Source organism: Strongylocentrotus purpuratus, unplaced genomic scaffold (assembly GCF_000002235.5).
Source record: "Strongylocentrotus purpuratus isolate Spur 01 unplaced genomic scaffold, Spur_5.0 spur5_scaffold_4, whole genome shotgun sequence".
Lineage (NCBI taxonomy): Eukaryota > Metazoa > Echinodermata > Echinoidea > Camarodonta > Strongylocentrotidae > Strongylocentrotus > Strongylocentrotus purpuratus.
In genome coordinates, this window is record NW_022145610.1 from 15,348,902 (window position 1) to 15,376,019 (window position 27,118).

The 27,118-nt window shown below is 39.2% G+C and overlaps 2 protein-coding genes across 3 annotated transcripts in view; both read left to right on the forward strand.

The window, feature by feature from the left end:
* Positions 1-27,118, forward strand: part of LOC100889016 (protein PRRC2C) — a 41,960-nt gene that overhangs the window by 4,112 nt on the left and 10,730 nt on the right. The window contains exons 4-16 of the mRNA XM_030997087.1: positions 11-168; positions 1,096-1,296; positions 2,180-2,406; positions 11,887-12,041; positions 12,510-12,758; positions 13,378-13,459; positions 14,184-14,312; positions 18,827-19,337; positions 20,332-20,453; positions 21,062-21,176; positions 22,092-24,977; positions 25,417-25,622; positions 26,581-26,746. Of these exons, the coding sequence (XP_030852947.1) occupies positions 11-168; positions 1,096-1,296; positions 2,180-2,406; positions 11,887-12,041; positions 12,510-12,758; positions 13,378-13,459; positions 14,184-14,312; positions 18,827-19,337; positions 20,332-20,453; positions 21,062-21,176; positions 22,092-24,977; positions 25,417-25,622; positions 26,581-26,746 (5,207 nt within the window). The remainder of the gene's footprint in view (positions 1-10; positions 169-1,095; positions 1,297-2,179; positions 2,407-11,886; positions 12,042-12,509; positions 12,759-13,377; positions 13,460-14,183; positions 14,313-18,826; positions 19,338-20,331; positions 20,454-21,061; positions 21,177-22,091; positions 24,978-25,416; positions 25,623-26,580; positions 26,747-27,118) is intronic.
* LOC115929031 lies at positions 2,896-8,459 on the forward strand. Of its 2 annotated transcripts, XM_030997084.1 has the most exons (5): positions 2,897-3,291; positions 4,363-4,505; positions 4,768-4,836; positions 5,458-5,553; positions 6,354-8,459. In XM_030997084.1, the coding sequence occupies exons 3-5, from the start codon at positions 4,778-4,780 to the stop codon at positions 6,616-6,618; spliced, it is 420 nt and encodes a 139-aa protein (XP_030852944.1). In that variant the 5' UTR covers positions 2,897-3,291; positions 4,363-4,505; positions 4,768-4,777; the 3' UTR covers positions 6,619-8,459. The 2 variants fall into 2 exon arrangements, with proteins under 2 accessions (XP_030852946.1, XP_030852944.1); XM_030997086.1 differs by lacking the exon at positions 4,363-4,505 and having other exon boundaries at positions 2,896-3,291.

The following is a 27,118-nucleotide window of genomic DNA, read 5'->3' on the forward strand; positions in this document are numbered from 1 at the left end:
TTTGTTGCAGTGCTCCAGAGAGCCAGGCTGCAGATACTCAGCCGCCGCAGCAGCAGCAGCAGCAGCAGCAACAGCAGCAAGCACCTCCTCCTCGGGGACCTTCAGTCCAAGAGGACTCTCAGTCAGGGAAGTCCTGGCATCCTCCTGCTCCCAATGCACTGCCAAAAGGTAAGTTGTGGCCAACGCAAGCTGTCATTTCAGATACTCTGGTATAGCTCGTCATATAATTGTCTTGTTATGTTGTGTGCTGAGAGCTGGAGGACCGTACCTGTTCATAACCTTTTTCTTTATAGAGTCTTGGCGCCCTTCTGGCTCTCAACACATGACACCATGTTTTTGTCTTATTATCACATGCTACACAAATGGAATTTTTTGTTCTGTATTATGGACAATAAAATCTTGAATATTGAATTTGAATCTTTGGATGTATTTCATGGATTTGTGTTGCCTCTGCTTAACCATATCATGAAGACACAACTCTTCTATATTTATCAGGCTTATGTTAAAAACTACAGATACAAAGTTTTTGCCATTTGGTGCTAAAAGTCACTTAGTAATTGTCAGGATGCCAGTTTTCAGACAAAAGCCTGAATTCAGGCCCGGGCAAGTTATTTTCAGTTCATAGTTTAGGCTTTATTGTGTACTAAAAAGCCCATTCCAGGTGATTTTCAGGCCCTCTGATCAATTCTAACTAGCATCCCTGTAATTGTTTGATATTGAATGGTTATTATCAGAAACCTGCAATGTATTGTAGCAAGAAGATTTTCTGTTGTGTTCTGTAGACCCACATCACCACGTGAATGTGAGCGAACTTGTGTTTTCCAAAGATGTAAAATAAAAGTGCAGAAAGGCTGTGGCGATCTTGTCTCTTTACCTCAATCCAGGAGAATTTGTTCAATCATATTTGTTCAATGCTTGTATCAGGGATGCCAGTTTTCAGGCAAAAGCCTGAATTCAGGCCCTGTCGAGTTATTTTCAGGCCATAGTTTCAGCTTTTTTGTTTGCAAAAGAGCTCATTCTAGGTGATTTTCAGGCCATCTGATCAATTCTAACTGGCATTCCTGTTGTATGTCTTGTTTGCTTTCAATGCATCAGGAGTGCCCAATCAAGTTGGAGCACCGCCACCGATGAGAATAGCTCCTCCCCCTTCGCGTCTGGATCAAGAATTTCCATCTCTAGGCACGCCCGGAGATCAGCCAGCTGCCGCTTCAAGCAGCAGCAGCAAAGACTCAGACAAAGAGAAAGAGAATCCCAAAGAGGTCCAGTATGGACCAGGACCAAGTCTAAGACCACAAAGTAAGAATTCTGTCGATATTTTCACTGATATTTTCACTTATGAATGTGAGGTTATTTTACATGTATAAGCCATAAAATCGTTATCAGAATTCATTATACTTCTCCTAGTGTAGGTGGTGCCAGAGGCAGTGCTTCAGAATATCAGGGATTCTTTAGAAGTTTTCACTCGTGTACAAGCATTGCTTGTTAGTGGACTCCTCTGTGTCCAATATGTATTTCTACATTTGTTGTAAAAAAACCCTGTAAGTTGGGGCTTTGATTGGATCGGAAGATCAGAGCGACGCTCTCGCACCTGTGATCGGTATCGGCAAACAAAAATCAGCAGAATTTTTTTTTTTTTTTTTTATGAAGGAAATTTTCAGTTCTTGGCTATCAAATGCTCAAAAAAATTCATGGCTGGGATTATTTTGTCATTTGGAGTTGTTGTTGACCATGTTTGTTGATATTTAGTGCCTTTTCATGACTTTGAAATTAATAATATTGGTCTAGTAGAAGAGGCAAACCATGCGGGCCGCCATCTTGGATTACAATGTAATTAATGTTATTGATCAGCGATCGGAAATTATTATCCGATCACCCCTGATCGGCTCAAGATCGGCCCCCGATCCGATGATCAGTTACAGGCCTAGTTGTAGATGTTTATCATTGCTTTGTAATAATTTGTTGGAAACATAAATAAATTGAAATTGAAATTAAATTACAAAATTCAAAAATAAATCCAGTTCCAAGTAAAGGTAAAAGTTGTGGACTGTGAGAGTATGTTACTCACCTAAGATTATTACAAGATGGAAATTAATAATTTGTTTTATTTCAGTATGGTGAATGCAATGTTCATTTTGTGCAATGTGAAACAATGGATACTTAACTTTTCTTTTTATTTCAGACGTAAAGAGCTGGAGAGAAGGCGGCAGCTCGCTGAACAAGTCCGGTGGAACTGGGACGGGGGAGGCTGAAGGGCTCGCCTCCTCGTCACCGGGTGCAGCCCTAGACAAAGACCGCCCCATGATGCCCCCTCATGGTATGCCCCCTCCGGGGATCATGAATGGGGCTCAGGGGAACGCGCCCCCACCAGGCCCTATGCAGCAGTTCAGAGGAATGATGCCTCAATATGTGAGTCCCTTCTCCTTATCAACTTCCTTGGTGATTCATGAAAAAAGAAGTTCTTTTCCCCCCATATTTGTTTAAATTTTCGTTTTATTACCATTGATTTGTAACTTATTTTTAACAAGTGTAGGACCAAGATAAGGCCCTCTTATTAAAGGTATAGTTGAGTATTGGTAATTTCCAAAGTGCCCCTCCAAAACAAATTTGGTTTATTTCAGTACCATATGAAAGATCATCGAAAAAAACATGGGAGATGATAATAATTCCAAATCAAATGCTCTAATTGTTGTGCAATTTGCTTTCAAAACATTATATAAAAGTGTTTGACGTCCGGACATCACTTTTGACTTTCGACGGTTTATTTTTTGAATTTACGTGTTTAGCTCCCTCTATGTCATTTAACAACCAGCGTATTTACAACGAGTGTTTGAGTTCGTTGGTACGTACAGTCAGGTAGCTAGCAGGCGGGTATCCGACCGCGCGCTAGTAATACAGTACAGCTTTCACGTAAAGTATAACACACACAGCTCATATCAGATTATCACCGGCGCCGATCGAACGCTAGACAGCTACAGACAAGCTTTGATTGAAATACGATAACGAGATCGAGATTGGAAAAGGAGCTCGAGGTCACGGACGATGGCCGACTCGGACTCAGCTAGTGCTAAGCCTAAGGACAAGGCTAAGGCTACGCTAAATCGGAATAAGACTAAGTAAGACGGTAAGAGGAAGGAGAGAAACAAGCAATGGCAGCTCGACCATCCGGCCCAGAGGAGGCGCGGGAGTGGCTGTGAACAAGGCCAGGGTACGGCGGAGAAACTTCGCGAGCTGCAGGCGGCCTTCTCGTTGCCGAGTCTAGAGGATGCAATAGACATGCCAGCTCACTGAGAGGTAAGTTGAAATGATATACGCCCCACTGCATTGGGTAGGCCTACCGTTTTAATTTGATCTAGTCTAGAGACTAGATGCATGGAATCGGCAAATTTAAGAAATTACGTTTTGTTATCTCTTGCCTTGGATTTTTAATTCAGATTTCATGAATCATATGATATTGATAGTCTAGCCTAGGTCTACAGTAGACCGAAAGCTTCAGTCTCTATATCGTCGGTTGTTCCACTGAGACTACGTCTGGCTCCACTAGACCTCCGGATGAATTTGGTTCAAATGAAAATATTGGAAGCATATGCGATCCTACAATATTCAGTGAACGTTGTCGCGTTGAAATCGAGTCTAAAGTGATGAAATTGTAAATAATAATCTCTTTATGGGGTATACTATAACTCTCTCTCAAGGTCAATATATTAATTCAGCTATACAACAAGCTACAATTGACCGATTGGCTATTACCTTTTTGAAATTATATATCACAACTACATATTCCGGGATTTTTATGGTAGCAGCTACCGTTGTACGACCGTAGGCGCTATTTTAAATTTATCAAAATTTACCGGGAGCACCGGTAAATTTTTATATTCAATTTTTTTCGAAAGCAGAAGTGTTTTAGGAGCTAAATTTTCTAGTGCTTATAATACTTCCACAGGGGCATCCAAATATATCAAAATTGTAAAGAATCACTATCCACCCAATTTTCAAAATTTCCCAAAACTTTGTAATAGACCCTACCTTTAATGTCCCTCGTTACAACTGCAGTTTTCTTTGTAATGATGACGTGCAGGGCTAGTCAACCGGGTAAACATCCTGCTCTTTTTAAAAGTCGACAAGGTTATACTATAGCTTGCTTGAGAGTGACTGTCTCATCTATATTTATCTCTACCAAAGAGTGTCTCAACTTCACATACATGACAGAGAACCAATGCATCAGTTATTAGTCATGCAAATTCCAAATCTGGCTAGCTGTGATAATTATTAGAGAATGCCATCTTCAAAATAATTTCTTTTGGTGATTTAAAATCTGAATGTTTTTTACTTTGTGAATGACTTTCGTTTCTTCACTTTTTACAGATATGAAGAACAGACAACACAATCCATCCCCAGCGAAGAAATTCCAAGCAGCAGTAGGGGAATTAGCAGGTGAATAGTACAAGTCACCTTTGACCGCAAATTCATGGAGAACTTGGCCTACTCTGCTGATTTGCTCGCTTCAGGTAGGATTCTGTATACATGTACGAAAGGCTCTGTAAATTGAGAGGAATTTGATGAGAATGCGTTCATTACGTACATGTTTGCAAGATTGAGCTCTTTTTCGGTTATGACCTATAAAATTGGGACATATCAGCAGGTAAAGATAATGCATCTTATTTGCTCATGTGTATGACATGGGATTTTCAATATTGATTTTGTGGTATGAAAATAATGAAATGCCCTATCATTTATATCAGTTTTTATTTTGTTTTCATAATTCCTTAGGCACACCAGCATGCTCGAGTGTTTCCACAACCATATACTGATGTATGCTTCCAAGCGGTATTCCTTTGAGTAAGTATTTTTAGTATCATTTTGTATGTTTGAAGTAAGATTGTGGAAAAGTTGAAACATATCATTACAGTACGGTTACAGTTACAATATCATATTTTGAAGCAAATAGCAAAGTTAATGAGAAATTATGAATGACATCTATATAAATGCTGAAATCACTTTTGGATGCATGCAGAGTCTTGAAACAGCAGACTTTGTATCGTACTTGTGTAGGTACCTGATGTTAAGTCAAGTTGGAGTGGTTGTAGCAGGGAAATGTAACTACCTTTAATTAAGAGTCAATAATTTACAACACAAATCCAGAACTGAAGTGAATGGCTCGTATTCACAAAGGAGGTTTGTACAAACCATGGTTTGGCCAAGGTTTACATCTATGGAATGCCATTTGTAAACTGATGGAGAAGGAATGTAAACTCCATACTTGTTAACAATGTTAATTTACAATTTACGGTATGCGAGCAGCATTCCATAGATGTAAACCATCGTCAAACCATGGTTTGTACAAACCTCCTACAAACCTCCTTTGTGACTACGGGCCAATGAGTCTGAGATTTGTCTAAAGCATTTACTATTCATTCATCATGGTAGTGGTAATACCAATTGTTTGTCTTATCCATCCAGCTACCCAGCAAACCGGGCAAGGAATTTGCTTGCGGTCATCGACTACATGGCACACAAGGACAGGCCCGACCAGATTGATGAACAAGGCAATACAAAGTGAGTGGAAATTAGAAAGAAAGAAAAAAAGGTTTTCTTTTCTTTCTTGTTTTTCCTATTTTTATTTGTACATTTTTTTTTAGATGGACAAGGCAATCCAAAGTGGGTGGAGTAAAAAAAAAAAACATGATTTTTTGTTTTCCCTGTGTAGTTGGACAGGGCAATCCGAATTGGCAGTTCTTTCCCATGAAATTTATCAATTTTGGGGAAATTATTAAATATCTAATTGTCCTTCCTGGGAACGCCCCTTTTAAATCGCCAAAATATGACGTCATCTAAAGAAGTTGTCCCTGTACACGACGCACATCTAAATTATGTAGATGACGGACTGTAAGCTGATGGTTTGTCAATCATGCTGCTGATTTTGGACCCTAAATGCGGACTTGGATGCAGTGTAATAATATACTTGGTGTGTAATGCAAGGTTCTGGAGTCATCAAAATCATCATAAATTTGGCAGAGTTTTGGTAAAGTAACAATCACTTACACAGAAAGATGTATATGGGACAACACACATGGTGTCGGCCTGTCGGGGCTAGTACTACCCTGATTTCCTTATCTTTCTATGCTCATTACTCAGCCAGTATACATTTTCTTCCAAAATTGTTTGGCACATGACATTTATTTGTAATCTTGAACATTCAGTGTAAGTTTCGTTAGATTCTGTGAGAATTCATTTTCTTTTTTTACCAGAACTCAAGTTTATCTTTAAGAGATATGAATCATTTCCAATTGACAAGAATGAGTGTGCATATAATGCAACTTGTTACATTTTGCATGTTCTTTTATTTTATGATACAGATATGTTGCAGTATGGTCAAAGCGTGCCAACAACTACGTGGCCCGGAAGGAGAAGGTCCCCAAGACCTACCCCTACATGTATGTACAAGGACTCATCGGTGCGATACTGGAACGCAGAGAACAGGACCAAGGACCACTGTTCTCGAAGGCTGTTCTGCTCCCTGATGACCCTAGACACACAAGGCCCCGGCTTGCACCATTTCCTCCACCACAAGTTGATGTGATCCTAGCCAGGAGACTAGGCCGATTAGAGAAATCCATGTAATCCTCTGTAGTGAACATTTGGGATTGTCTGACTTGAGAACTGCTTTTTTTCGAGCAGAGACTAAGGGATCCAAATGGCGTCCTTCCGTCCATCCTCCGTGACTGTACACAAATTTGAATGAAGTCTAATGTGAAATCTTACCTGCAAAAATCAATTAGGGTTGCTAACTTTCCAACCCTGCATCTGTTTGTAACCATACTTGATTGGTAGATGCCCTTTATTGGCCTCCATGATATTCTGGAGTTGAAGGTCACATAAGTAGGTCAAAGGTCAAATGAGGTTCATTGTTGCATGATTGCATGCAAGACTCTTAATCGCCTCGATTTAATTTGTCCATGTGGCATGTTTTTAGGCTATCTTGAGGATTGGTTGGAACTTAACATTTTGGACTCATTTGGTTGCTAATGATTTTGTGGTCCGGAGGTGAAAGATTGCATGGCTTAGCATTACGAGCATGTATTCTTGATATGTCAGAGACCCTTTGACAAAATACCACCAAACTTGATACTAGAGTGTCCCTGGGGATCATGGGGATGTGGTTATCTGGAGAAAAAAAATCACATAACACATGATATACATGTACCAGAAATAAATTGTTATTGTTGCTAGATTAGCCACCATGCTTGGCACTTGTATATTGTATTAAAATAAGAGGTTGGCAAGTTTACAAATGGAAGAAATGTAGGAATATAAAAGACAAATTGTGACATCAGTGTATAAAAGCTCTATGTGATTTATACAATTCATAATTTGTGATAAAATCAGTGCTTGCTCATGTGGAAATGGTGGATATTTCAATTTGTATCTATTTGGCAACCTATATTCCTTGAAGAAGTTACGGTAGTAATTATAAAATTTACAGCCAAGAGGTCAAACCATGAGTCAACAATGTGTTTGGTTTTAGTGACTGTGCATGTAACTGAGGTGACAGTCGATCATGAAAAAGACTATACTTCGGAACCTGTTGAAAATCAACATGGACAGAAGAAAGATTTGTAGAATATCTTATTGTAAATAGTCTTCATTTTTTGTTTAATGCAATCAATGTGACTAAAATAATGCAAGCGAAAAAGAGAAATGATCACAAGACAGCAAAACAGTTGGTTTCATGCATCATTTGAATCAATGAACGTGAATCAGCTCAACGCCAAAGTATTGAGGTTCAAGGTTATACCATCAAGAGATATGCTGCCTGTAACTACTTTGTAGTTTGAAAGGGTGTATAAAGGAATAAGGATACAGTTGGGCAGGCGAATCTTTCTGTTGGTCTATTGTAAAAAACTGGGTCAAATTTTTTCCAATTTTTTTGCAAATTGTAATAAAACTTGGTATACCGATTGACCCGAGGGTGTGCAAGACACATTTGTTGTGTCTGTCTGTTAAGGTACCTCCATGGTAACCAAGCTTTGCACAAAGAATACAATTTTGTTTTAATAATCTTGTGGAGCATATTCTTTCCAAGTTTTAGCAATTTTATAGTTTTGGTATCTTTGATGAGGCATTATAATAACAGTATAAAACTCAATGCATGTGCAGTGTGTAAAATAAGTATGTGAGCAAACTATTGGAAGTAGTTTGATCGATTCATATGAAACTTAGTACACACAACGCAGAATTGTCTTTTGTGTGCGTATAGGACATGACCAGTTTTGAAATGTCTGTGCTATTTTTTTGAAAAACCTTATGTTGGATGTTAATCACTTGAGGTGATATTCATAGTCGAGCATTAGGGAAGATGAAAGACATATATGTACCTAACTATACTTAATTTTGTGCTGAAACTGATATGATTCAGGATTTGAGATCGATATGGAGTATGTATACATGTATACTCGTACACATTAAGGAAAAGAATCACTCAGACAATTTTTAAAGCATTTATATATAAAGTAAGATGTGAAACTTAAAAGATAAAACCAGTTATGGTCATGCGACTGCATTGTGAAAGGATTGTTGTGGAATCGATCAGAAAAGGTTGATCATCTAGCATATAAGTCTTGGTGTGTACTGCAAGGTTCTAGAATCATCGAAATGATAAAAAAATTGGCCCAGTCTTGGTAAAGTTACAAGCACTGTACACAGAAAGATGTATATGGGACTACGCACAAGTGCCCGACACATGCGTTATATCTATCAAGTCCAAATAGATATAATAATTTACCAAATATATCAATTAGTAGGCAGTTTCTCGGCAAAATTTGTATGATCACGTACTAGTCAAAACATTGTGTGCGGGCAAGCACTGAATCAAATGACCGGGGTAATAGTATATTTGTCAAGCGCGTAGAAACATTACTGTTATAGATACTTTTCTTTGGTAAACTTATCTACACATTGCCTATAGAGTATGTCAAGTTTTTATGAAAGACACAAGATAAGATGTATATAAATAAGCAGTAACTAATAAGTAACAATACATGGTGGTATACAAATAAAGTATATTGCTCCTTCTTAATGACGACGGTTAAAGTTGTCATAGCGATAGATGCTAAATAAAAATGTGCCTTTTTTAATACACATGATCTGTTTGTATGCAATGGTTGAAATCAACATCACGTTTAAATATTGCCTTCAGTACAGCAATTATAATTTGTATTCATCTCAATAATGTTGTGTAACTTTAACTGTTAGTTATGGCCGAATAAAGCTTTCAATGTACACCATAAAAATATGTTATGTATCTTCATTTTAGCATTACTATAATTATATTAAAATCTTATGTCTTTACACATTTACAAGTTATCACGTACTGACGTAGGTCATGCAATACACAGGCACTGTAGAACACAACTTATTTACAAGAAGTTACAATCACTTTTTTTTTTAAACTTTACAATTGCATGCAGTACCAAAATAAGAATACTGAAAAACACTGCATTATGGACAAGTATGAATCAAGTAAGATGTTAAATTAATTCACTACTGTTATTCATTATAGTATACTGATACAACAATTTTTAATATTTTTTTAAATTTATTTCTTTTTATTTCTCCACTTTCCCTTTAGCCATGTACCTTCATGTTGTTATATATGTTAAAGGTGTCGCTCTGGACCTATAACATATGATAAGACAAAAAATCCACCAGTTATTTCTGATTTCTATCAAATTTTTAGATTTTGTGTTGTTGTTGTTGTTTGGTATTATCGGCGTTTCATTCTTTTTTAGAATATTTACGCCTTTCACTTTATATCTTTTTTTTCTTCTATTTTTGGTACTATTTGTCAATTCATATTCATCTCTTTTTTTTTGGATAATATAATCTCAGATCTACTGGTCCATGAAAACCCCTCACCGCAATTGGCACCTTCCTGCCAGACCGGCGCGGTACATTGCGCAATCTTCTCGGCCATCATTGGCCTAGGCAACTCTGGTGCCGGTGAGAGGATTCTGGGGTAGATCTTTTGAGTCTCTTGTTTGGGGTTTACCGTCCTCAATCCGTCTTTACTCTTTCTTACCTTTTCTCTTCTAGTATTTTTCCATTTTGTAAAACCTTATTTTTCTATCAAAGTGGGTATCAACATCTTAGGGCATTTGGTTGTCGTGCGATATGTGCCAAAAAAAAAAATGTGGATTTAGTAATTCCTTTTTGAATGAAACATGGATTTAGCTTCTTTTGGAATTGAATGGATTTAGCTCCTTTTGGAATGAAACTGTAATAATGTTGTTTACTTTCTTTTCGAAAGGTTATATTTATGTGTGATTTCACTATTATTATTTAAAAGGAAAGGTTTGCTGCTAAATTTGAATAAAATTTCAGTGACTTTATTGAGAAAATATGATTTATTTTTTATTTTTTAGGTACAATAACATGTTTCATTCCAAAAGGAGCTAAATCCACGAAAATAAAAAATCAAAAAAATTTAGTAAACATCAGAAAAGCCGAAGGGAAGATTTTTTCTTATCATTATTGGCAGATAATCAGGTCCATGCAGGGTGACACCTTTAACATATATAACAACATGAAGGTATACATGGCTAAAGGGAAAGTGGAGAAATAAAAAAAGGCAATTTACTCAGAAGTACCCAAAGTGGATTTGGCTCCTTTTGGAATGAAACTCTTCACATATTATAAAAGGAAGACAAGTAATATAAAAGGAAAAACGAAGGCCCACGTCATTTACATAGAAGGTAGGTGGACAGATAACCTCGATGTTTTTAATCTAATTTCATCTGGGAGATCATTCCACAGCTTTGTTCCTACAAACGAAATACAAAATTGCCCTTGCGTTGTCTCACATATTGGTTGATAGATAGAGTAAGCCACTTTCTTTACACTGTAGAAGTAATCAACTGGGTCATACGACGTACAATACATACCGGTACACATACACTACTACTAGGTCGAATGACTCGCACTACATACACATACAGTATTCGCATATCGCGCTCAAAAACAATAGCGCTACCAGTACCACAGACCTTGCAATTATGTGCAGGCCTCGCATACCATAATGTGTACAATATAAATCAGTCAGCGCGCTATAGACATGGTTCGGATATTACTTGCACGCCCATATCCGATCGTCGTCTTGGCGAAAATTCACGGTGTGCTGCCGCTTGACCGAGAGGTGGCGCTATACAATTACACTGAACACGCCTCGAAAGTAAAATTTTTGATAAATAAAATCATTTGCAGTCGAACAGGTTTTTTGCATATAAATTCACTCTAATGTAATATTTCGGATTTATATCTTCAATGATGCATTCTTAGACATTTATTGTATGTTTTTTATGTTTAGATCATAGTTTCGTTCGCTAATGTGAGTATTGACCAACACTCAACTATTCCTTTAAGCTAAATTCCGGCCTTGTAAATGTAAACTATTATGATACTAATGTGAAGACTTTAGAAATTCACAGATACTCTCTATTTTCTCATCACTCAAATTATGTAACAAGATGGTTTTCTATCTTAAAGACATCTGTCCATCACCCTATGACTGACAGCAGTGCGGTCACATACTAAAAACCACACCAACTAATGCAAATAAATTTGACAGATACTTGATTTAGGTACAGGAGACTGGCACCACCTCAACCACATTTGAACAGTCTTGCCCATTTGTAATGCCTTGGCCACCGAAGTGGTGCCAGAGGCATTATTTTTATTTGAAAAAACTCATCAAACTTAGTGTCTCTTAGTACAGATCTTCTCACCCGCCTGATTTTAGATATTTAACAAAACCTGATTTTATTCATGATTGCTGCTCCAGCTATAGAACAATAGACTGATATATTGACATGGTATTATGTGCCTAAATTTCAGATGCAGTTTGGGCCTCGTGGTATGCCCACGGGACCGGGTGGCCCAAGAGGACCACCTCCGCCAATGAACCCGTACAATATGGGTTACCCAGGAGGGCCTGGCATGCAGGGACCACCTCCAAGACATGGGTATCCACCTCAACACCAGAATGCAATGTGAGTATGATACAAAGGATTTGTTACAGCCTGTCTGCACTAGTTTGGCCAGGAGGGATTAGACTTCCCTACATGGTCACTAACAGGGGGTTGTCTCATCAAGTCAACTCTCAATTAATATAAGAAAATGGTGATCATGGGGTACCAACGGGTACTGCTTAGGAATTGCTATATGGAGGGCGCAAGTAGCGACAAGTAGTGCAGTCCCACCTTAAAGCACCCCATTGGAAGTGTCTAAGGAGTTGTAGAAGTTAAAGGGATTTGAATACTGCATGATTAATCAAGATGGCAGAGCAGTTCTTTATAATGAATCTATCCATCACCCTATGTCTGGGCAGTATCATTATTGAGCCAGATGGGCTTCTCTGTGCTAGTTTTCTTGTATCGATTTCTACATTTTTCTGCACTAGTGTTAATGGTTCATGTATGATCATACAACCTATAATTTTCTTCTGTTCAATTTTGCAGGATGCAGCAGCCTGGACCAAATAGAGGTCCTCCCAGGCACCAAGGGAGACCAGAGAAGCCAGGAAGCAACAAGGAAGGTGCCCCCAGACCAGCCATTGTCAACATGCAGCATCTAACCGATATGGACGAGTTAGCTGCTAGCAAGACGGAAGAAGGATGGGCCGTGGTCAGCGGTGAGGTGGATTACTCTGAGAAGCTGGTCTTCAGTGATGAAGAAGACGACTCGCCCAAGAAACGCGCTGAAAGAGGGTGAGTAGATTGTCTTGATTGCCGAAATATAAGTACCGTTTGATTAGGTGAAGTAATAGACCAGTGAGAGGGACTATTTATTCAAAAAATGTCTTCTTGTTGAAAGAGGAGAGCGCTGTAATGGCAGCTAGGCTGGTAATAATGAATGCGCCTTGGAATAGAATTGTCTGGATAAACGGCGCAAAAATAAAGCATATTATTATTGTTATTAAGAAATTTGGTAAAATGTATACTACATGATGCAACTTGCCGGCAGATCAGTTCTCTGTTATGAAGACGTCTATCAATTACCTATCTCCGAGCAGTAAATAAACTTCTTGAAGGAAATTGGGGGACTGAGCAGGTCCTGTGACAGCCACACCAAGATTACGTCGTCTAGTTAAGTAAGGTTTGAAAGAAGTCTCTGATGCAGATATGAGGCTAAGCGTTCACTACCTTCTAGCAATATATTCAGGTCCCTACTAAGTGTTTCAGAAAAAATAATCAAAGTTGTCTTCTTTTTTTCTTTGTTCATGTTTGCATTGCTATTGGTCCCATTGGAAATCAAATTCTGGATAATGAACTGATGCCTTGAAGTAGGTATTTGAATAAATCTCTTCTATTTCTATTTGTTGTTTAGAGCCGCACCAAGTGGTCGAGATGGTTCAAAAGATAGAAAGGATGGAAGACCAGAGGAAGACTCAAACCAAAGATCTCAAGTGGTAAATAAATCTTTGATTGTTTTTTTTTTTGGGGGGGGGGGGTATGAATTCAACAGTCAACAAATAAAATATGATCCATTCATCAAAAATAGCTTTTTAAAAGTAAATATATGAATATGTTGTGTCAATGATCTATGCTTTCATTTCATAGAGACTGTCAATCGAAAAAGCAGAAGTGTATTACTATGAATCCTAATGATTTCGTAAATTTGAGTTGGTTTAGCAGCATGAAGTGGGTATAAAATATTACATGATGTAAGCTTGATGGCAGAATAGTCTGCTAAACTGAAGACAACTTTCCGTGCTCCAATGAATTTGTGATTTAAATCTTTCAATTATTTTCTTTATGGCATGGCTTGAAATTAGTAATTCTACAGACAGAGAAGATTCATATTACTTCTTTAGCGAGGATGAGAATCAGAAATGCAATTTTTTTTTCCAGAATTTTGATAAAACTATTCTCTCCATGCCTCATTATTCATTCAGAATTGGACAACTTATGTATTTATGTTTCGAGAAAATGTGGAGTGTGTGTGAATGAAAGTTTTTTGTTGTTCATGGTTTCAATTCAATTCATTTATTTTCCATTAAAGTTCAAAGTAAACAATACATTAAAATTGAACAGCAAAATGTGAGAATGGGGCCCTGTACAAAACTAAACAAAGAAGCAAATTATACTAAAAATATTGTAAAACTAATCAAAATAAACATGATCGATTGACAGGGAAGAGATGGAGTTCCGCACGGCCCACCCAGAGCAAACTGGGAGCCTAACGATAGAGAGGGGAGCGGCCCTCCACCCCCTCGGGGACCTCACCACGGCCGGATGCCGCCAGCCAATGTGGACCAAGCGGTGAGTACTCATAATACATAGAGCATGTTCGTATTAAACATGGCAGGATTGAGACGTGGATGGCCATTCTAACACTTAACAGGAATGGATTGATGCTTTGGTTTGTGTCTATCAGGTAACTACCAAAATGTTCCCCTGTCCCCTGATTAAGTCTAGATGGTTTTATTCAGCCACTCAACATGCCTGTTCCGTAACTCGCTTTGTTATATAAATAATAATAATAATAATAATTGGATTTATATAGCATCTTTTCCAAAGGATACAAGGCGCTGTCTCTTACGTCTATCAACAATTCAAGAAGAGTTGTACAGGTATATTTTCACTTGTTTTTTGAAGAAATCTAGTGAAGTACTATTTTTTTTAAACGAGGGGAGTTTGGTCCAGAGACGTGGGGCTAAGGACTGAAAGGATTTGAAACCAGTCTGTTTATGTGTGCCAAATCAAAGACAATACAATGGATTCACAATCCACATCGCCATTTAGCGACACCAGTGTTTAGTCAATTTCATGTGATGCATCATGGGTAAATGTTGACAAAAATATCAGCTGTGATATTATTATATACCCAAGGAGATTACAAGGATTTAATCAGAATTTTTTGTGGGAAAGGTTTGAATTTTTTGGACTGATTCCATAAATGTCTTATTGACCCTACTCATGGTCACTTTTAGTCAGGTAATTTCTCCTATTGTTATTATTAGCAAAGGAGATTGGAAGGCCCTATTCAATGTAAAAATGTACCCTGGAGCTAGAAAATGAGTACAAATTTTCAGTCAGAATCCAGCTTGCCGGTGGGGGTGCTGTTAATTATGAATCCACCCTATTGTATGAGGTAATAGTCTGTGTCAAAACTTGCATTCAAGATCCTAATTTATATTGTAGTAATCATGTTCATTTGTCTTGAAGTATCCCCCCCCCCCCCCACTATTTTATTTGGTGAAAGGAAATGATATTGACATTGCATTATCAATTAAATAAAGTCAGCTTACTATATCTGTATTTTTTATGGTTATTTCATGCGTAAACATCACTTCTCTTTCACTTTCTTAAAGAAATTAAAATAACTACATGAGGAATAACAAGAAATGTAATTGATTGATTAGTATGCAACACAAGCTATGGAAAGGCACTGGTGTTGTGCACAAATCCTTCTTGGGAACTGTACGCATTAAATTAACTGGTGTGTTAGAAGAGTATGAAGGGGCCCAGTGGTAAAGTTCTGTGTGTTTCTCTCTCTCGGCCGGCCGACCGATGACCTTGTTTGAACAGGATTGGAATCGAGCCCCGTACGAGCAGAGAGGCCATCACCATCCCCAGTCACATGGACAATTCGGGCGTCGGCCACCCCATTTTCAAAGGCCACCTTCCAACCACTCTCACGGGAGCAAGGTATAAACTTGTTGCTCTGCCCAGCCCAGCCAGTCAGTCAGCCAGTCAGTCCTTTCCCAGTTCCTCCCTTCATTTTCGTTGTTCCTCCATCACTATGCATGCACCCCTCAAAACACCCTTTATTGCTGTTAATTAAAAGTTGTTTGGAAGGAATTGGTGCAGTGTTCATGCGTTCAGATGATTGCACAATTCTAATCCCCCCCCCCCCATACATCCTAGTGTTTATTTTGATATGAATGAGGCTTGTGTTTTATGTCCATCAGTTGTGAAAACCCTGAGTTACCTAATGAGCTTGTTCCCAATAATTGCTGTTGCCTTGAATCTTCTTGTTTTGTTCTGCTTCATCCATGTACATATCTCGTGCCTAAACTCCATATCTGGGCTCTGTTTCATGAAACGTGTTATCAATAATAAGTTACAATAACTGTTAAAAGCTACTGAAATCATGACCTCTGATTGGCTGAGAGCAAATTTGTCATAGAAATTAGCATATGCTATAGACCTGCCAACCAGTACGATTTAGTTGTATTTAGTATGATTTTTAGAAGCAAATACGACAGTACGATTTTCCTCAATAAAATATGATTTAAAAAAAAAATATATATATATATTTATGTTGGTGTGTGTGTGCCATTTTCAATGGCAAAATGCCCATTTTGTCATATAAAGTATCTCACATCGGCAATTTGGGGATGTTCATTGGTTCATCGAACACACCAGTCGTGACGAAATCATGCATATTCAACCAATGATCCATAACAATTTTTTTTCCCTGTATGTAGGAACTGTTAGAGGCATTGATCCGCGTAACAGTCCATGTTTAGTTTTAAGAATACAACTTTTGTCAATAAAATACAACTTTTGGGATTAAAGAATACAGTTTTTGAACTCCAGAGGTTGGCAGGTCTGATACTATTGATATCAAGTTTTGTGAGACAGGGCCCTGGTGTTTCTTTTGCCTCTTTTTCTTTAGTTGTCATTTTGGTTCTTTAAAGGTAAAGACCAGTATTGGAAACGCCCCAATTTCAAAAAATGAAATGGAAGCTCTTATTACCGATCATGTGAAAGAATATGTTTTGACTAATACATGATGATAAAAAATTTGCCGGGAAACCGCCTACTAATTCATATATTTGGTAAACTTGTTTCTCTCATGGTCTGTGAGAGATATAGGGTAGTCCCATATACATCTTTCTGTGTATAGTGCTTGTAACTTTACGAAAAATGGGCCAAATTTCTTTCTTATCATTTTGATGATTCCAGAACCTTGCAGATGCTAGATGCTAGATGATCAACCTTTTCTGATCGATTCCACAACGTTTCTTACACAATGCAATCGCACGACCATAACTGGTCTTAACCTTTAAATAAATCAACAGACACTAAGAAAACAATATATGCAAACTTCTGTGTAGTTTGTTCCAGCAATCTTATCCAAATCCCCATATAAATTCTCCTTTTTGTAGATTGTTATTGGTCATGATTGTAACATTTGGTGCCTAATTTTAAAGTCTGCATATTTCAGGGGTTGCTTGAACTTGCCAATGCACCATAAGAGTTGTGATCTCCTTTAGAAAATTGAGCATTTGAAAAGGAAGTTGAAGAAATGTGCATGGATGCAAGCATAGTCGGTCTGCTTTGTGTTTTTACGTGCATGCTTTCATAGTTTTGGAACTGATATACAGTGTCTCAAACAATTTGTATACCTGTAAAAAAGGCTACTTGAAGGAAAATGAATTCAAAAAATTATACATCTACTTGTCACCTATGAACCAAAAGCAAAGATAAAACTTGTTGAAACATTTTCATTTTGCCAAAGAATATGTTGACATACCTGTCAGCTTCTGGACGACGTTTTTCTGGTCTGATGATTACGCTTTTTAATAACGATGTGTTTGGATCTGATGGTCGTAGGAAAGCGCGACGTACTTCAAAGGAGAAGTCAGCCCCCTGTGCCTAAAACCAACTGTCAAGTATGTTGGTGTGGGGTTTGAAGAAAGAATGAATCTCGAGGTGTACAAAACCACTCTTCCACTGCAGATGATTCTAAAACACATGCTCAGCAAATGCAATAAAACATTCCTAGCCAAGAAGAAGGTGGAAAGTACTCTAGTGACCCCTCAGAGTTCTGATTTGAACCGTATTGAGCACCTCTTGGATGAGATGGAGAAAACCGTCCAAGCAACAAAGACGCCTTGTAAGTCACGGTTCAGTGCACATAGAACAGCCTAGATCCAACAGTTTTTGAGAAGCTTGTCCAGAGTATGCTCGTGAGGCTGCGTGTAGTTACTGATGCCAAAGGAGGACCTACTATGTAATAAGCAGGACTTAATAGCCAAGAATACATGAGGTGTACAAATAATGTGTTGGATCCAAAAAGCATATATTTGTGTGAAAAAAAAAAGTGTTTTCATTGCATGTTTTGAAACAAAGGGAACTGTTATTCGCTAAACATCGTACGTATTCAGTCAGTAAAATGAAATGTTGAGTAATGACTGTTTTATCCTCGGTTGAATCATTGATTTACAGGAGTACAAATGACAGTTTGAGACATTGTAAATCTGCTCTTATGCAAAATTTTTGCGTTTAGAGTTTGTAATTTTCTTTTTATCTTGCTTTGCTTGCTGAAATATTTGAGTTTTTTAATTTTATTATACTGACCTCATAAGAAAGTACATGTATTTTTTACATTATTCTTGATTATAGAGTGAGATCCATGATTTTTTGTTCTTCTTTCTGGTCTCAATTGTGTTGCATGTTACAATTCTGCTAATGAACTACAGTGCTGGTTAAAGTTCTGTATTAAAAAAATTTGCTCCGTTAGTACTTGCTCCTTTTTGTATATTGTTTTAATGCCAATCTATGGTATTCAGATATAACAGGCTTTGTATTGATCTCGAAATTGTTGGAAAGATTTTTTTATGTACATGAGCTATCCATCGAACATGCTCAAAATAAGTTACTGTTGTTTGGTAAATTGATAAGCTTTTGATATTTTTTTCAGGAATAGTATTTTATTCATTTTGAAAGTCAAATGTATTTTCTTCTTATCTACCATTTGTGGATATGAACAATCTGAAGGTATCAATATGCCATATTACAAGTTCCTTTGTATTCCACTACAGGGCCATTCAAGGCAATCCGTTGATGATGATGACGATAGATGGAAGCATCAGAAGCAAATCAAATCCAGCGAGATGTCATCCAACATAGAACGAGCTCGTCAGCGCCGAGAGGAAGAGCAGAAGAAAGAAGAGGAAATTCGGAAGGCCGCCTCTGAAGAGAAGCTTCGACAGCTGGACGAGAGAATAGCCCGGGACCAGAAGCTCAAGGAAGGAGACACTCCAGCAGCAGCACCTCCAGCAGAGCCAACGGTGCCAGCAGCTCCACCAGCAGTTCCGAGGGAGATCCCCAAACGCGACTCTGCCGCTGAGCTGCCGAAGGGGGAGAAGCCCGCAGAGAGGGAGATGGACAGCAACCGTGACAGAGAGTGGGAACGGGATCGAGAGAGGCATTATGAGAGGGACCACGAGAGGGGTGAAGTGCCTTACTCCAGGGAGGGCATGGTCATCAAGAGGCAGCGTACAGAGAGTGGCAGTAGTGATGGCTCAAGACAAGGAAGGGATAGAAGAGATGGTATGTTTATAGCTTACTTGTAAATTCTCTTTCATTCTCTTATTTTGATACACTTCCTTCTTTCACTTGAGAACGGTTACTTTATAAAGACTCTTTAGTGACATTTACATAAATATACAATGCGTTTTCCTATCTAATCAAGCTTAAAAGTAATACAAAGTTTTGGAAATTTTGAAAATGGCCAGATAGCGATTCTTGAAAATTTTGATATATTTGGATGCCCTAAGGATGTTTTGTAAGCACTAGAAAATTTAGCCCCTATAACACTTCGAGAAAATTTGAATATCAAAATTTACCGGTGCTCCCGGTAAATTTTGATAAATTTCAAATAGTGCCTATACGGCCATCCAATGGTACCTGCGACCATGAACATTTTAGAATATGCAGTTGTGATATATAATTTCCAAACGGGAGTAGCCAATCGGTCGATTTTAGTCAAGAAACATTGTTTTAATGCTAAATTAATATCTTGACCTTTAGAAGGAGCTATACAACATAAAGAGTTTATCATTTACAATTTCTTCTATAGACTCGATTTCAAACGCAACAACGATCACTGAATATTGTAGGACGTGCTTCCAATATGTTCATTTGAACCAAATTCATGACCCCATACCAAAACTTTGTATTACCTTTAAGTTTCCTCTATGAGCATACGTTAATTCATGTTATATTCCTTTTTTGTTTGTTATAGAGTGTTCACATAAAGTGTTCACATATATTTCCTACATTGATACCTTCTGGTAATGCACTTCACTTCTCTTTGCAGTCACACATACATGGCTGAAGAGCAAACTCTCCTCTTGTCTTGTCATCTGTTGGCTTGTCTTTAAAAAGAAAACTCATCAATGAGACATGAAATAATAATCAGAAACATTTCTTTAGCAGTAGTTTGGTAGCAGATTTTGTCCAGATTTACCAGATTAATTAAAAAGGGCCAATACCACTTTTGCCTTTTCTTATCCATGAGTATTTTGTGTATATTTCATCTCAGGTGGAAATTATAATCGTCAGCCTACCCGGAACATACCACCTCGATTCTTGAAGCAGCAGCAAGCGCAACAGGAGCAACAGCATGGCCACCAGCAACGTAGACAACCTCCTTTCCCACAACAGGTATGCCTACATCATTATGGCCTCAAGGCAGTGTAGTTGTAGCATGGCTGCCATCATTCCTTTTGGGAGGAACGATTCCTATTATATAGGTCTTCAAGCTCGTGTAATGAACCCTGAATTCCTCTCTTTTTCTGAAAATTTCTGTGTGAAAAGTATACAAAATAGATTCTTTTCCTAATTTTGTTTTAAGTTATTTATGCTTTCTGTTGTGAAAGGTTGTCAGGTATGTTGTAGAAGCAGAAGTAGTAGGTATAATTTATGTACACAATTGAAATAGTTAAGTGAGTGATGTGGTATATGCAAATCTGTGTAACATTGAAATGTTTTTTTTTTCTCTTTGTTATATTTAAGTGCATCAAAGGACTTGTTGTTTTTCTTCCATCTCGTTTAAAGCCCAACTGTACTACTTATAGCTACTTGCGCCCTCTATATAGCAAATAATGCCTAACCGGTGACCATTGGTCCCCATGATCCTCTTTTTCTTATGTTATTGAGAGCTGATTTGATGAGATAGCCACCTGTCAGTCACCACACTGGGTGGTCTTATCCCTCCTGGCCAAAATAGTACAGACAGGCTTTAAAATCAACCTTTAATTCTTACCTTGCAGGACCAGCAGTGGCACGGTAGAGATGGAGGAAGAGGGAACTGGGTTGGCGGCAGTGGTCCTACCACACCTACCACACCCCCATTCGGTCAAGAACCAAGGCAGTTTCCTCCTGGAAGTAAGTGACCGCTGATTATTGCCGTTTGGTCTACAACCAGTTCACCTACAACCCAATTGGTCCATTGCTCACTTAGTCTAATTTTCAATCGGTCTAATGATTATTAGACCTTATTGATGGTAGACGAAAGGGGCATTGGAAAAACTGGTGATTCGACTAAATGATCAATAGACCAAATGGGTAATAGGCCAATTGGATATTAGACCATATGGAAATTAAACCAAATGACCGATAGCTTTAATGTTCATTAGACCAAATGATTATTAGACCATGTGGACAGTAGACGGGCTGGGTGTAGACCATATGGGAGGTAGACGAACTGGTTGTAGACCAAATGGTAATTCACCAGTGACGGCTACCAATTATCTGCCAATGTTTTCTTGCCACTTGCAGTATGTCTACATCATACAATATACTACAATGCAATATTGGCATTTATATTGTATCAAATTCAAATTATTGGAGGAATACTTGAATCTACTGCAAAGACATCAAGCAGTGTGAAAATCACTATGCACTCATCAATGTCAAGTCTATCTAATGTTTCTTTCAATAAACTTTGCTGAATTTTTGTCCTTTTTTATGATTGTAACATTGTGTAACATATAATGTCTTGTTTTGGTATAGTATAATTTATGTGGTTATTTTGATATTGGATTATCATTAAATTTGTAATGTTACAAGAGATAGAAGTAAAAAAAAAAACTTTTGACTATTTTTTCAAAAGTAATTTTTATTCATGTATATCATGAGTGAAAATTGACACCTTCTTGTAAACTGTAGGTAAATTTCGGACTTTCAGAACTTTTAATGATTGAGAAAGACCTCGGACAATTTTGTGGATACATATTGCTTTAATCATTTATAAATGTCTAATTTTTCCTTGTTCTTGTATCTATCCATTTATTGACATAGGGATTCATATCCAGAGAAGACGAGAGAACTCTGAAACAAGTAGTGATGGCCAGGAGAAAGCCAACTTTTCACCAGATGTGAGAGAAGGTGATACAGCAGCCACTGGGCAAGCAGTGATCCCAAGCAGAACAGAGGCAGAAGACAGAGGAAGGGGTGGCGACAGGGGGTTCCGCAATCAAAGAATACCGTCTGACGCAGCGCCAAAAGAAATCCCAAGACGCCAAGAGTCTCAAACGGATATCCATCGAGGTCAGGAGCCATCACGGCATGGTCCTAGGCCAGAGCAGAAACCAGATGGAATGCTTGATCAACAAGAACAGAGACCAGGTCCTAGGCAAGACCACAGAGTGGATCAGAAGCAGGACCAAAGACAAGAAAAGAGACCCGATCTAAGGCAAGATCAGAGGTCGGATCAGCGATATGATCATAGGCATGACCAAAGACCTGATCAAAGGCACGATCAGAGATCAGATGCACGCCAAGAGAAAAGGCCAGATCTCAGACAAGACCATAGGCAGGATCAAAGGTCAGATCCTAGGCAGGATCAGAGACCTGACCTTAGGCATGATCAAAGACCAGATCTCAGGCAAGGACAGCAAGATCAAAGGCAAGTTGGAAGACAAGATCAGAGGCAAGGATCTAGGCAAGAACCAAAACAAGACCAGAGGTTAGAGCATAGACCAAGTAGAGAAAAGATTGCAAGCCAGGGCTCGGAGGATGCAGTAGTACCAAGGCAGTCTAGCCACGAAAAGTCCGCTGCTCCTTCCAGAGTAGAGCAAAAACCAGAGGTGGAAACACAGGGTCAAGAGAAGAATCTCGGTAAAGAAGCTAAACCTCTTCAAAGTGAAAACGATAAGCAAATCGGCTCAGTCACAGATCATAAAGAGTACACATCTGAGCCATCAAAGACTGTTAAAATTGGGCCCGGTGTTGATAGGGATCGGAGACCGCAGAGGGATTCTAAGCCACTACCAAGCAGTTTGGTTGATATGAAAAGTGGAAGCAGAGATAAATTTGATAAGAATGACAAGGCTGATCGTTACGAGAAAGGAAAGAGGAGGGATAGCGATCGGGATCGAAGTGAATTTCATGGAAAAGATGAGAGGCACAATAGACGAGGAAACAATGAGCAATCAGGAGCACGGGGTGCCAGTTCGAGGAGCGATTCCAGGGATACAAAGAAGGTAGAATCTCAACCTCCAGAACCAAGCAGAGCATGGAAAGGGCAAGATACAAGTCAGAGGTTAAAGCTCAAGGAGCCTTCAAAGCCCAATGAAAGCAGCCAACCGGAGAAGAATACAGAAAGAGTGGAAGAAAAACAAGCAACTTATGTTGATCAGAAGAGTAAAGCAGTTGCTGATGAACGCAAATCAGAGGAAGTTCCATTACATAAAGAGACCAAAGACTCTCAAAATGAAAAAGTTGAAAATAAAGATGTTTCTGAGGTGAAAGGGAATGGAGCGAAACCCAAAGATCTTGTAAATGAGAAACCCAAAGTGGATGATAGTAAAGAGAGGCCACCTCGTGATAGGAGAGACGTGAGAGACGTGCGCGATAGGAGAGATGAGAGAGACGTGCATGATAGAGGAGGAAGGTCAGGTGGTCGTGGAAGAGGCTCGGCTGACTCTAACAGAAGAAGAGATGAAAGGGGACCTCCGCTCAGAAGAGATGACAAAGGTCTTTCATCCAACAGAAGAGATAAGGGGCGATATGAAGTCAGTAATCGTGGAAGAGGCTTCAGGCCATACACTACGGGCATCCGAGGGAGAGGCAGAGGAAGGGGGGAAAGACTTGAAACTAGTAGTCGGCAAGGTTACAGGAGACCAACGAGGAGAGAAGAGGAGGAGGAGTCGGATCTAAGCTCAGGTGACGAGAGTGTAGAGAGAGTTCCAGAGAGAAAGGAACCGCCCAAGCAGGCCAAACCAACCGAACCAAAGCCACTGTTAGAAAGCACCGACGCCACTCCTATGGGTGCAGAGAAACCCGCTGATGAAGTGGCCAAACCTAAAGAATCTGAGATGAAGGAAGAATCTTCAGAATTTCCCAATTCGCGGGGGGAAGCTGACGAGGATAGAGATGGAACAGAAAGGGGTAACTTACCTAGAGGAGAGCCATCAAGAAGAGGGAGAGGTGGAGGTGCGTTGAGGAAAGGGAGAGGAGGAAGTGGAGGCAGGGGTGCATCTTCAAGGGGACGTGGGAGAGATTCTTACAGCAGGGACGGGAGAGACACAAGAGATGATAGAAGACCACCTCCTTCAAGAGACGGCACGCAAAGGTACGATAGTGGCTTCAGGAATGATAGCGACCTAAGAGATAGCTATAGAGAGCCAAGAGGTAGAGGAAGGGAAGACGAGATGAGGCAGAATGCGAGAGACGGTCCACCAGGAAGGGGTGCTTACAGGAGACCAAGACCTGACAGACCTCCTAGGTTCCAGAAGAATTCTCACGGGAGGGGTAGAGTAAGACCTCAGCGAAGTGACCAAAGGTCGGACATGGCTAGCAGCAGGACCAAAGAGACCAATGATAGGAGTCAGATCAACAGTGGCAACAATAGCGACGGAGCATCAAAGGGAGCATCCAGGCCGCCCCTACCAAGACAGAACTCGTCTGATCTGAACAACGATGAATGGGAGACTGCATCGGAGAGCAGTAACTTCAATGACCACAAGGCAAGAGAGAAGGAGGTTGCATCAGAAGGCCAGAAGACCTCCGCTGACAACAAGGCAGTCAAGGACAGCGGCAGTGCTCCTCGTAGTAACGGCAATCCCGAAAGCAGACCCAGAAACGATAGGAGAGACGTCGGGAGGAAAGCGCCGACCACCAATCAAAGGCAGGGAGCAGATAGACCCGGCAATAGCCATAGGGACAGCTACAGATCAGATTATGGTACAAACTATTTCTTTAACTTTTGTACTAATTTTAAAAATACTTTCAGAGCAGTAAGGTGCACCATGAACATCAATCTGGTCTTCACAATTGTCTAAAAGAAATTTGTTAGGTCCTTTCTTACGTTTCATCCAAATAGTTGAATGCTCTGAATCACTAAAGAAAACGCAAACTTATATAGAGTGACGTCTCTAAATGACTAATTCTGTACATTTAGTGCTTGGCATCGTCTTGAGTAGGAAATCATCCAGGAAATTATACCTCATTGCTTTGATATGATTAAATTGTGTCAGATCTTTGTTTTTCTTTTAATAGTTCAAGGGCTGACTATTTCCTAAGTTTGCTCAAAAGTCAACCAATGTGGGGTTTCGAAGAGTCTCCTGATTATGATATCGTAGAAGGATTCACCATCTTGGTAATTTCTTTGCTTTGTTTCTAGATCGAAGAGACAAGGGATACAGGAATGGTCGTGACAACCGTGGCCCAAGCTCTAGGGGTGGGCGTGGACGAGGTGGGGAGAGGAAGTCCGACAACGGCCCTTTTGTGAAGCGCGGTGCAGGACAGCAGAGAGGGAGCTCGGAACAGAACCATTCTGATGTCTACAGAATGGATACAATAATCTATGATGATCAGAGATCTGTTAATGTAAGTTTTGCTTGCACTTGTTGGAGGAATATCTTTTAACTTTTAAATTTAACCCATGGTCTAAACCCTCATTTACATAACCCATGGATTAAAAATTAGCGCAAATTAAGCGTACCTTGCCTTGCGCACATTTAATATTGGACCTCTGACTGTGTCATGCTTTTTTTGCACTAATTTTAGAACATGGGTTATGTAAATGAAGATTTAAACCATGGGTTAAATTTAAACCTCCTTTGTGATTTTGGGCCATTATGTTTGTAATCATCAAATGAAAATCTCTGATGGAATAAATTTCGAATGAAATATTGCAGGTATCTTTTACATAGGACAACAGTCGATCTCTCGTAGTATCATAACTTCTCTAATTGTCTGCAAGTTGCAGTCACTTGGAAAATGATACTGCGTGATGCATCAAGAAAGCAGATAATTTCCCTCTAATGAAGACGTCTATCCATCACCCTGTGTCTGAGTAGTACATGAAAAATTGTATATAAATAACCAAATGCGTTGTCTTAGAAATGTAATACCTAATCAGAGCTGCCAACTACAGGATTTCCTGTAATTGGTTTGGAAATTAACAATCATTACGAAAGTACGGAATGTTGTCTGAAATTATGGATCACACGACAAAACAAAATTCAGCAGCATGGCTCTCAGAGTATTTTCTTAATAGAAGCCAATTTTTCATGGAAAACTAATGTGTTGTGATAACTTATAAATCAATATATAGCAATTTTGTGTGAGTAAAATCACCCCCCAAAAACGCTAGGTTTTAGCTTCAATGTTTTATTTTCTCTTGGCGTGCTCGCAGTGTTGTACTGCCGTTTTTTTTAGATTCATAGCGCCGCATAGGAAATAACTGATTTTGAGCCTTGTGATTACTGATTTTCTGTTCTGGAGGTTGGCAGCTCTGCCTAATCAAGTTGATGATATGAATCATAATCTCTACATCGTACAGAATGCTCTCAATGCTTGCATGCATCCTAAGAAAGCTACCATGCCAATGGGGAAGCCTCTGGATAGTACGACCCCAGTCAGCCTGCCCGTCTCAAGGGAAAAGACCAAAATCATCACCGACAAGAGGATAGACGTTCTTGCTACCTATGACATCAACACCAATTATGGTAAGTGATCAAGCTTTGATGAATTGAAAAGTTTTGCATTGGTTTGTAAATAAGGCTAGGAAGTGTTTCCCCAAGCACCGACCGTCTAGAGACCCTGTTTTTATAAAGATCATGGTTATGCTGATTGATCCAATGTATATTATACAGTAGGCTTGCGGTTGCACCATGTGAGAGAGAGAGAGGGAGGGGGGGGGGGAGAGAATTGGGGTGACCTGGAAAGGACTCTCTGTAATCTTTCTTTCTTGAGTGTGTGTGTAGTCCCGAAAAGGACCGTTAATTATCTTTCTTAGCTTATAGTTCTAAGGAGAACTATAGCACCGGTTGGAGAGGGTGGGTAGTAGGAGTGGTTCGATGATTCGAACAGGTTCACTA

Bases quoted from the DNA above. Each gene is read 5' to 3' on its own strand.
- LOC115929031 (XM_030997086.1), top strand. From the start codon at position 4,778: ATGCTCGAGTGTTTCCACAACCATATACTGATGTATGCTTCCAAGCGG. The intron at 4,837-5,457 runs GTAAGTATTTTT...TTATCCATCCAG, and splicing joins TCCAAGCGGTATTCCTTTGA to CTACCCAGCAAACCGGGCAA. The intron at 5,554-6,353 runs GTGAGTGGAAAT...TTTATGATACAG, and splicing joins GATGAACAAGGCAATACAAA to ATATGTTGCAGTATGGTCAA.